Raw genomic sequence first — 12,073 nt, 5'->3', positions numbered from 1 at the left:
TTAGTTAAAGTAGCAGTTTGCTTAATATTACACAAAATTATGTAGTGTAAATTAGGATGGCTAATGCACTTTTTAATAGCCTAATCTGCAGTCATTTACATCATATTCCACAATTGTTTTTTTTTTTATAGTTTTTATTTATTTAAGAATACAAGTAATTTACATTCTAGAAAGTAATTTTACCAATAATTAAGAGCACAACTGGTTATGTACACTAACTTTCACATCAGAAAAAAAGTGCAAATGTATTTTTTTCAGTTTAATGCTAAAGTTAAGTAACAATTACTCTTGTTAAGAGTAATTTCAATAGCACAAGCAAACAAACGGATGAAGACTACTAATAATAATTTTCTTTTAAAAAGTTTTAATTGCGCACGGTGCAGATCACACCATTCACTGTATTATAATTAATACTGTGGCTCTGTGGTAGAGCATTGCGTTAGCATTGCAAAAAGTTGTGGGTTCAATTCCCAGGGAACATCCATACTGAAAAAAAAGGTTTAGCCTTTATGTACTGTAAGTCGCTTTGGATAAACGCGTCTTCTAAATGCATAAATGTTAACTTTACATTGACATGTTTCACTAAATGTCATTGAGGAGCCAAGTGCTCATTGGCTGAGGCCTCTGTAGTTTTGTCTGGTTATGAGAAGAGCAAAAATTAGATAGTGGAATGCGCTTATTAATATTGGTTACATATTCAACGTAAAGTATTATTATTACCTACTACTAACGCGTGGAAAAGTGAGAATCATTATCTGTACAACCAAAAAAGCAGTAAAGGTATGAAGTCAGAAGACAGGACACGAAGACAAAAAGGGGATCGTAAAGATCGGCACACAAAAGGTGAACAGATTTAAAGGTACAAGTTGTAGGACCTGCCATTAGAGGGCGCACTATAAAAACAATAACAATCACGTGGTTTAATGACGCTAAGAAGGAGCGTGGAATGATGGGATTTGTTGTCTTCTATCCAACCGCTGATGGCCATCAAATCAAACGGAAACATAAATCATGGATTTAACATGAGTTCAACGATTTGCGCGAGTAGATTACATACAAAGTCAATGCAAAGACTTGCCCTCGCATGGGTCTAGAGACGCGATGCGCCGTGTTTGGTGTGTATGCCCCATAATACTAATCTTGTTACATTACATTACATTTAATCATTTAGCAGACGCTTTTATCCAAATCGACTTACAAATGAGAACAATAGAAGCAGTCAGGTCAACAAGAGAACAACAACAGTATACAAGTGCCTTGGCAAATCTCAGTTAGTCTAGTATAGAACGCATGGCCAGTTTTTTTTTTTTTTTTTTTTATTAAATGAAAAGACAAGAAAGGGAAAAGTGCTGGTGTTAGTTGGTTTAGTACAGGCAAAAAAGATGAGTCTTTAGATGTTTAGGTTTCTGGCTGTCCTCGAAGGAGTTATGGTTGATGAGCCCAACTGTATAGAGAAGTTGTGATGAAGCAATGGGTTAGCTGAAATCACCAGGAGTCTTCGTAAGGTTAAGCTGAATGTGATGGTCATTCATCCAGCTAGAAATGTCACTCAGACAGGCTGAAATGCGAGCAGCTACCATTGGGTCATCAGGCTGGAATGAGAAGTAGAGTTGGGTGTCATCAGCGTAGCAGTGATAAGAAAAGCCATGCTTCTGAATGACAGATCCTAAATATGTCATGTAGATGGAGAAGAGAAGTGGTCCAAGTACTGAGCCTTGAGGAACCCCAGTAGCAAGGTGGTGTGACTTTGAAACATCACCCCTCCAAGACACACTCTAGGATCTGTCAGAGAGGTAGGACTTAACCCACAGGAGAGCAGTTCCAGAGATGCCCATCTTTCTGAGGGTGGACAGGAGAATCTGGTGATTAACAGTGTCAAAAGCAGCAGACAGGTCCAGTAAGATGAGTACCAAGGATTTTGAAGCTGCTCTTGCTAGTCGCAGGGCTTCAGTAACCGAGAGCAGAGCAGTCTCAGTTGAGTGGCCACTTTTGAAGTCAGATTGGTTGCTGTCCAGGAGGTTGTTCTGTACAAGGAACATAGAAAGCTGGTTGAACACAGCTCGCTCAAGTGTCTTTGCAATGAATGGAAGAAGAGATACCGGTCTGTAGTTTTCAAGAAGCGCTGGATTTAGAGATGGTTTCTTTAGCAGTGGGCTTACCCGAGCCTGCTTGAATGCTAAGGGAAATGTTCCAGAGTGAAGAGAGGAGTTGATAATTTGAGTAAGTGAAGGTATGACTGAAGAAGAGATCGCTTGAAGGAGGTGAGTGGGGATCGGATCAAGTGGACAAGTAGTAGGATGATTGGACAGGAGAATTTTGGAGACGTCCATCTCTAAGAGTGTGGAGAAGGAGGATAAAGAGTGTGCGTCAGTCATTGTGAAGTTGTCCTCAGTCTGCGTTGTGGAGAATTGGTCACTGATGGATCTTGTCTTATTTGTGAAGAAAACTGCAAAGTCGTCCGCTGTAAGAGTCGATGGAGGAGGTGGAGGCGGCAGATTAAGAAGAGAAGAGAAAGTCTTGAAGAGTGTCCGAGCATTGCAGCAGCTGTTAAATTCATTGTGGTAGTAGGATGTTTTAGCCGTGAAGACATTTGCAGAGAAGGAAGAGAGGAGAGATTGATACACACTGAGGTCAGTAGACTTTTTTGATTTCTGCCATTTCCTCTCTGCAGCCCTGAGTTTAGAGCGATGTTCAGGGAGAACCTCGGACAGCCAGGGGGCAGATGGGGCAATGCGTGCTGGTCTAGACAACAGTGGGCAAAAGTTGTCCAAGCAAGATGTTAAAGTGGAGCAAAGAGTGTCCGTAGCACTGTTCGTGTCCAGAGCAGAAAACTGAGAGAGTGGAGGAAGTGAGGATGAAACCACAGCGGGATGGAGAGAGTGAGCGTAGGTTCCGTCGAAAGGTGACCTGCGTTGGAGTGTGAGGCACTTCAGGACTAAGTGCTAGGTTAGCAGTAATTAGGAAGTGGTCAGAGGTGTGCAGTGGAGCAACTGAAGAGGTGTCCACAGAGCAGCAGCGCGTGTAGATGAGATCTAGTTGGTTGCCTGATTTGTGAGTCGCTGTAGTAGACACTAGCTTGAGATCAAATGAGGTGAGCAGAGTTTTGAAGTCAGCAGCCTGGGGTTTATCTAGGTGGATGTTGAAGTCACCAAGCAGTACCAGAAGAGTACCATCTTCAGGAAAGTTTGATAGCAGCACATCCAACTCCTCCAAGAAGTTTCCCAGTTGACCTGAGGGACGATAAATGACCACAAAGTGGATTTTAACAGGGTGGGTGTTACAGTAATGACATGTGATTCAAATGAACCAGTACCTGTAGGTGATGGCTGAAGATCAAATTTCCATTCTTTGGATATAAGAAGACCCGAACCTCCACCCCTCCCAGTGGTACGAGGAGTGTGGGAAACAAGTGAAATTAGTGGAGAGGGCTGCAGGGGTGGCAGTATCTTCAGGTTTGATCCAAGTCTCTGTCAGTGCCATGAGGTTGAGACCGGAATGAGTAGCAATAGAAGAAATGAAGTCTGCTTTGTTAACTGCAGACTGGCAGTTCCAGAGACCAACTGGAATAGAGAGTGTAGTAGTAGAGGTCAGAGGGACATGGCATAGGTTTGTCAGACAGGCCTTCCTGCGATGTGCATAGCATGCTCTCCGAGTGTTAGTAGTGATAGTAGAGATCTGAAAGCACATGGTGACTACAAGTGTAAGAGATATTTGAGAACAAGCTATACAAAAAGTAAAGAAAGAGAAAAGCAATACTCAAGTGCCCTGTCGGTGTCCTTGCTCGGTGGAGTCGCGCAGGCAGAGTCGATTGTCTTTACACTCGTCCGTCTTCACATGATGGCTGCCGCGACAGCTGCCACGGTGAAACCTGCCGCTTTTGTATTTGCCTGATTACCTGTGATTGAAGTCAGCTGGCCACACCTCACTATTTAGCAGATCGAAACTGGGCAGTCCCGCGATAGGCAAACGCAAAACCAAGCGCCACTTTCAGCATGTATTTACCAGGGTAAGACACACACAATTTAAACCAAAAACTTTCCTAGCAATGACGATCACACAGTAGTCTAATGAGAAAACGACACTAAACACTCACAAGCCGCTGTCCTTCTCTGTCACTTGACTGTTTCTTCTGTTGATCATTATAATAGCATACGTTTTCTTTAATGATACAAATCAAAAGAACTCACATGTCGGGTAATACACAAGCGAGATCGGCATCTCTTTCTATGTGAAGTTTGTCGCAAAGCTACTTCCGCATTTGTCCACAACACTGTTGTCATGTGTTTTCTATGTCAGTAAAGGTGGTAACAAAGAGTAACTAACGTCATTAGATTCATAGCCATGCTACATACTCCGATACAGTAGGTGGCGGTATGCACCTGACGAGCCATGGTTGCAATCTGCCATAAAACTAAGAAGAAGAAGAACTAACGTCATTGACAGGCGACTGCACTGCCCCGTGTCACTGTTTAGAATGGGAATTTTCTCATGATTTACAAGTAGTTTTTACAAGTAGATATTGTTAGTAATCAGCTGGACAAATATATAACACTAGCCTAGTGGTTTTTGGATATTTTACTGCAAATATCTTACAAATTGTGCCTTTAACACACAACAGTGAAAACCCAGAGCAGTGAAGGTGTTTCTTTTTTTTTCTTCAAAAGGTAAGGGATACAGTTTGTAATAATAAAAACTCCATAATCATCGGGAAGAAGGAGGCGGGAACCGACGCACAATCAAATGAAACTTTAATAATCACAAAATAAACAAAACAGTACATCAGCCCCTCACGGACGACTGATGCACGCAAATAAAAAGCAAACCATAAACTAACAGCCCAGGCCTGGTCCTCTCTCATCCTCCACTATTGTCGCTCCAGTTTCATATCCTTCCATCTCCTCTGTGGGACTCGAGACCGGCGGTGGGGCGCAGGTGTCGCGGATTTCCCAATCACTCTACCGGCCTCGCTCGTTCCCACATCTCTCGGCCCCGCCCCACTCGTCACATGCCCCCATCACCCCTCGCAGGCCGGGGGGTAATCCCAAGACTGCGCTCTACCCCCCCCCCTCCCTCCGGGGGGACCTGTGGAAACCTGGGGGTAGGACTGACGAGGCGAGAGAAAAGGAGATGGAAGGAGGAGCGACAGAGACGAGAGAGGGGAGAGGGAAAAAAAAAATCCGGCTCCCAGACGCACTGCTGCTCGGCCCTCCACCAGCTGGGTGATCTCCTCCGCGGTGCCTGGCGGTGGCACTGGATGGCCCTCGGCGGACGGAACGACACTCCTCCGGTTTTGGGCAGCCAGCAGGAGTCCCCCGCTCCCTGCTCCTCTCCGTTCCAGCAGATGGCAGCAGGCTCCGGCCCCCTGGCGAATGGCGCCGACTCCTCCGCTCCCTCACGGACGGCAACCGCCCCTCCACATCACGGGCAGCCGGCAGCGAGCTCGCCCGTCCCCGGCAGCGAGCTCGCCCGTCCCCGGCAACTCGCTCCAGTCCACCGTCCATGGCGGCACACTCCTCGGCAGCTCGATGGCACCGCGGATTCACCACAGTGGCGAGGGATCTTCAGCAGCGCGTCCCTCCTTCTCCCGGGTTTCGGCACCACTGTAATAATAAAAACTCCATAATCACCGGGAAGAAGGAGGCGGGAACCGGCGCACAATCAAATGAAACTTTAATAATCACAAAATAAACAAAACAGCGCATCAGCCCCTCACGGACGACTGATGCGCGCACATAAAAAGCAAACCATAAACTAACAGCCCAGGCCTGGTCCTCTCTCGTCCTTCACTATCGTCGCTCCAGTTTTATATCCTTCCATCTCCTCTGTGGGACACGAGACTGGCGGTGGGGCGCAGGTGTTGCGGATTTCCCAATCACTCTACCTGCCTCGCTCGTTCCCACATCACTCGGCCCCGCCCCCACTCGTCACACAGTTAATTGTCATTAATAAAATATTATTGTGTAAAGTGCTCTCTAAAAACGCATTAGTATTAGTGTTGTTTACATAAACCTAAAAGACGGCATGCGGATCCACGTCAAAAGATGGCACTGCAGCGTCTTAACAGTGATACAAACCCTAGCTAAAGAACACCCGAATAACCAAAATGACATTATTTTCTAGAATATTTCAGTATATTTCAGAATATTTTCAATGAACACATTGATTGATTGATTGTAATAGTTCAGGTGAACAATAACAACCATGGTGTCAAGAACCATGGTGTCTCTAAAGTTACATAAACATTGGTACAGGCCTAATACATGATTCTGACTTCAAAAGCATTTGAAGATGACTTATGACTGTAATCATAAAACCAGCTGTAAAGCATTCATCTTGGTCTCAGATATAATGCACACCTTTTATATTTTTGATATTAAAATAAATTCTCAAATCATCTGTAAAATTTGTATTTTTCTTTACTGTAAATGGGCTCATGCTCAAAATATGCCATAATTGAATGCTCAATAACATTTGAAGAGAACAATTAACAGTTATAAAACCAACTGTAAAATGTTCATCTAGGTGTCAGCTTTAACGCACACATTTAGGATTCTTGATATTTGTTAAGATAAATTGTTAAATCATCTGTAAAATGATTACAAATTAATTTGAATTAATTTAAAAAGATTGTTCTTTTTCAGATTGAATCTCATTGCTGCAAGAGGTGGTTCCATGTGGCATACCTTTCAATGTTTCAACAAACAGTTCAAGAGGCCTCAGAAGGATGCCTGTAAATGTTATTTAACTAATTTATTTTATTCCCACTCACAATCTGTCTTTATACAAATAAATAACTGTACATAGTCTCCCACATAGTATGTTGTTTACCAAATTTGTCAAGGCACAGTTACCTAGTGGCCGTCTGACAGGAAATAAAATGTAGGAAATAAATAAACCTATTAGATATGTTAAAATGTATGTTTTAATTATTTCATATATAACATAATTTTCTTAGTTTTCTCTTTTTTGATTCATGCAGGGATTTGGAAGTTTATTTTGATAAATATCAAATGCTATTAAAGTTAGAAACATGTTGTCACGGGGTGAAGAACCACTCGACAAGAGGTACGTGAAATCAAAAGCCCCGGAGGGTGGGTTTATTGAGAAGTGAAGGGTGCCTGGTGAAGTGTCCTGATCTGCTTTCCGCTGGTTGGTGCTCCCCGTGTGCTCTCCGTGCTCCTCTGTGCCAATCAAGGGGAAAGTGGGTGTCCAGACGTGCTCCAAAGGGTGTGGGCTGTCGGTCACTCGCTGCTTTCTGTGGGGATAGGAGAGAGGGGTTAGTCCAGCTTTGCATTCTGGTTGAGAACCTCTTCTCAGTGCAACATGTGCTGCTTTTCAATACGCTGGCTGATGGGGAGCAGCTGTGACCGATCAGCCGGTGACGAGGACGTGCAGGTGTTTTGGTTTGGTTTCCAGGGCGACGCTGATTCCTCTGGGAGTGCTCGTCACAATGTATACCAATGTCGTATTTAACTTTAAAGATAAAGGTACCTAAATCTGTGAATATCAATTTGTTATGCTGGACCAATGTTAGTGGTAAATGCTGTCACTCTATTAGTTATATATTACTTGCCTGATCAGGCTGTTTGGTCATTATATGGGTATTGAGCAAGTGAATGGGTAGGAATACATGCATACATGCCACTGTGTCAAATTTACTCAAGCTGTCATGAAACTACACCAAACGTTGACTCTAATTCAAGTCAGGCTTCTCTTGTTTGGTCAATACTAAAAATTCAGCACAAAGTTCAATGTCAAGATGTTTATTAATTTCTTGTGACATTACATTAAGATTTCAGTACAACAGAGCACTATTGCTGCTCTTCTTTGGTATAGAATGTTACATGACTCTTTTCTTCCACTTGTGCAGACCCAGCAATGGTGTACATCAGATTGTGCCAGTTAATGTAATCACCAAGTTTGTATTTGCTCTTTGCCCCCATGTAGGTCTTAATCTGACGGGTGGTCAGGACTTGTCCATGCACATGCACATCTGATATGAAACCTGTGAAGATAGAGGGTTGGAGGAACCCTCCATCATATTGGGTCTGATACTGGCCAGGTGTGATGACAGGCATTCCTTTGAAAGATACTTTAGTGCCCACCACCTTCTTAATGCTAGCTACTTCATTCACAAACATCTGTGCAAGACCACTTTTGGAATCCCAGGTCGCACACACTGAGTTCCACTGATTCATGTTGAACGTCAACCCTTTGAATTCAACCTGGGTGTTGTGAATAAACATCTGGGGCCTCATGTACAAAGACTTGCGTTGAATTCATACTAAAACATTGCGTACGGACAAAGCTGTAAATGTGCGTACGCACAAAAAAAAACAGATGTATGAATCTCTGCGTACGAAGGATTCCACGCATATTCTCTTTGTACATCCCAATTAACGTAAAATTGAGCGAACATGCACGAGCACAACGCCCCACCCAGTCTCCTCCCCTAATTAAATCAATTTAAATATGGTAATGAGTCCACTTTGGCAAAAGATAGCAGTAAGAAAATGGCTAAGGCAAGCGGCAAGAAACGAAACTTTACTGAAAGTGAATTGGAGGTGCTACTATCGGAGGTAGAGACTAGAAAACATATTTTATTTGGAACGTTGTTCTCTGGAATTAATAACAAAAGGAAAAAATATGAGTAGGAGAGTTTGGCTGAAGCCGTCAATGCAGTGGGATCTGAAAGTCGCACTGTAAATGAGCTTAAAAAGAAATGGTCTGATATAAAGGTGGACGTTAAACGGAGAACTGCTGCGCACCGACAAAGTGTGGGCAGGACAGGCAGTGGTAAAGGGGTCGATGAACTTACACCCTTTGAGCAGAGAGTTGCCTCAATTATGGGTGACACTTTACTCTCTGGAGTAGTATCTTCTGCTGTGGGAGACTCCGATTTACAGGATTGCGACGAAGGTAACCAATTTCTCGTTTGTTTTTACTTTGGTACATATAGCGTACCTATATTTCATTGTCAAATGCATTCGGTGTAGCGAACCAAAAGTATACACCAGAGATTTTACGGATCCATTTCATTTATTGCAAATGTGTGTGCCCCTTAAAAATGGAACGTACTTAAATTACAGTTAACATTTGCCTTTTTATTTAGACCCATATGGCGCAACAGCCGAAACATCCACTTCCCAGGAGGGGCACTCGGAGTCTGCCCCTCCTGAGCAGCCAGCGCCCACTGTGCCCAGCGTTTCCAGTGCTCTCCCCAGTGCTGACGCCCGTCCGTCTGGTCGCGTCTTGACACATGCTGTTTTGGAGTCACAACAGCAAATCATTATGGCCATCGGGGAAATTAACAGTCACCTGAAAAATATCACTGACGCACTCACAGACATAAGCCACTCATTAAAGGAATTGGTCAAAAAGTGAACTTTTGTCTCTGATTACCATTTATATTGTCGCAATCACATGTTGGCGGGCATGAACGGCTTGTTGGTTGGGCTGCACATAAATTGGTCCTGGGTCGGGGTCATCTGGCGGTGCTGCCACCTCACCAAGTGGTATGCCATGCCTATGCGCGACATTGTGCAGCACACCACAGGCCAGCACAATGCGGCACACCTTGTCAGGGCGGTATAACAACATCCCCCCAGTCCTGTCAAGGCAGCGCCACCGACATTTCAGCTGCCCAATCGCCCGCTATACAACTGAACGAGTGCGAGAATGGGCATTATTGTATCTGCGCTCTCGGTCAGTTTGTGGGTTGGTGAGGGGGGTTAAAAGCCACGTCTTTAGTGGATAACCGCGGTCTCCTGAAGGGTTAATTAATAATTATATGCAAAAAAAAAAAAAAAAAAATTACAATTAGATAGGATCATAACTTTAAAGGCACTTACCAAGAAGCCACCCATCACGCACCCTGCCAGCTTGGAGCCTCATCCCAACCATGCTGTTTGTAAGGATGTATGAATCATGGGTTGACCCAGGCCACCTTGCCACAATATTTGTTAGGCGCATTTGTGCATCACATATTATCTGCACATTTATTGAATGGAAATGTTTCCGATTCACATATGCAAATTCTTCTGCAGATGGCGCCTTTATAGCAATGTGTGTGCAGTCGATCGCTCCGATAACATTAGGAAAACCGGCTATCGCTGCAAATTGCATTTTAATGTTTGGCTGGTCAAATGCATCATATGGGAACCTGATATACCTGGCAGACATGCGGATGATCCCGTCCCATACCACTGGCATTGCCCGGCTCAAAGACGACTGGCTTATTCCTGAGCGGTCTGCCAGTTCCCTTTGGAAAGAACCAGTTGCCAGGAAACCAAGTGTTGTCAGCACCTGCAAGGGAACTGGTATTGCGTGGCTCCTCATTGTCTCTCTCTCTAGATTCGGACCCAACTCAGCACAGAGCTCCAAGAGGACAGCCCTTGGAAATCTGAAACGGCTGATAAGCCAGTCATCATCCTGGGCCAGAAAATCATTGTGGTCCCTAAAAACTCGTTCTCTTCTGATTCTGCCATTAGCAATGTCCTCTAATAAGGCCAACGCTGCCATTGCCATAGACTAAGGGTTGTTTCAACCGTTATGCTTTTATATGTTCTTATTTAATTGCATAATTTATATAATTATAAAAAGGCTCGTGTGACAATATATGTCAATTATTTTATAAATTGCAAATTAATTGCAATGCTTCCCACAGGTGGTGGTGCGAGACTTGTAGAACAATTTGTTGTGTAATGTTTGCAACTTCACTTTATTGCCTGTAAGAGTCGCCAACGGACAAAAACAATGAGAAATGAACGTACGCCAGACATGAAATTGGCTTGGAGGAACGCACATTCTTGCGTTAATTTCACTGTTAGTACATCCGACCGTGAGCGTGAAAGCTGGCGTACGCAAAGTTTTTGTGCGTACGCAAGGTTGATACATGAGACCCCTGTTAATGTTTGCTGTCACCTGACCAACGTAAAGAAAAGTCTTGAGGGTGGGACGGTGTAGCCAGAGAAAAAAGACATGGGCTGGGAGTCGCTTGTTCAGTGTAAAATCGCAAACACACGGTGACTGCAGACAGATCCATGGATTCATTCGGATGGAGCTTCGCCCAGTTGCTGGTGGTCAGCTCTGGGAATGTGATGACCTTCTCCCTCAAACATTTTTTGTCTTTCTTTGGCTCTACTGATGATATAACAAGATGTGTTCAACACTTAAGGCATTAAAGACTCTTTAATGTATTGTAAAGTGACACTGGTTGAACTTAATACAGTACTTCTGTATAAGTTGCTTAATGAACAAATGCATAGACACAAACAAAATGAAATGATGAAAGCAGAATAAATTATTATCTTATCAGTCTAAAATCTTTTCCAGTGCTATTAATTGGGTGACCTCTGTAATTTAAAGACTGTATTGTTAATATTACATTGCTGGTACTTACAGGACAATGCCAAACCGCAAAGGGCAATAAAGAAAACATAAGAAGCAACTCTCTTCATGGTCCTCTTGGGTCGAGTCAGGCAGGAAAGAGTTACCTGAGAATTTCACCCTGCTCTTTTTATACTGCACCACTTTAGCGAGGACACCGCAGGTTAGTGCTGATTCACCAGTTCAGACACATGCATAGATAAGGAGCAGGACTGCACTATTTACTCCAAATGTTATTTTGCAATAACGATTTCAATTGGGAAGGGATAAACATTTAATCTCATATGAAAAAGTATAATATAACTGCTGTTAAGAAATCCTGGCAAAAATAATGATCTGCAGCTGCCAATGGAATAGTTCCATGTTCCCTGTGTGTTCTGTCCCTGTCAACATCAACAATATTGTTTTATTATTAGCTTGTTCTTGTTGTTATTGTCATTGTTATTATTAATAATAATAATATAGAAAAACAGTAATACAATTGTAATATATATATATATATATATATATATATGTGTGTGTGTGTGTGTGTGTGTGTGTGTGTGTGTGAAAATAAAGTGAATCTAGCACATAGTGTGTGTTTTCAAATGTATTACAATCGACCCAGACATGGAGCCATTCTGAAACTGGATCATGAGCTGCACGTGTGCACATCAGAATACATATATATTTACTGAAATCACTG

The 12,073-nt window shown here is 43.2% G+C and overlaps 1 protein-coding gene across 1 annotated transcript; it reads right to left on the bottom strand.

The window, feature by feature from the left end:
• Positions 1–7,747: 7,747 nt before the first annotated feature.
• Positions 7,748–11,552, bottom strand: LOC113112746 (jeltraxin-like). Its single transcript, XM_026278578.1, has 3 exons — positions 11,402–11,552; positions 10,908–11,142; positions 7,748–8,250 (listed from the first exon to the last, which is right to left on the bottom strand). Exons 1-3 carry the CDS (start codon positions 11,457–11,459, stop codon positions 7,812–7,814), a joined length of 732 nt encoding a protein of 243 aa, XP_026134363.1. The 5' UTR covers positions 11,460–11,552; the 3' UTR covers positions 7,748–7,811.
• Between the last annotated feature and the right edge of the window lie 521 nt (positions 11,553–12,073).

Source organism: Carassius auratus, chromosome 13 (genome assembly GCF_003368295.1).
Source record: "Carassius auratus strain Wakin chromosome 13, ASM336829v1, whole genome shotgun sequence".
NCBI lineage: Eukaryota > Metazoa > Chordata > Actinopteri > Cypriniformes > Cyprinidae > Carassius > Carassius auratus.
This window is presented reverse-complemented; position numbering and strand designations above follow the sequence as displayed.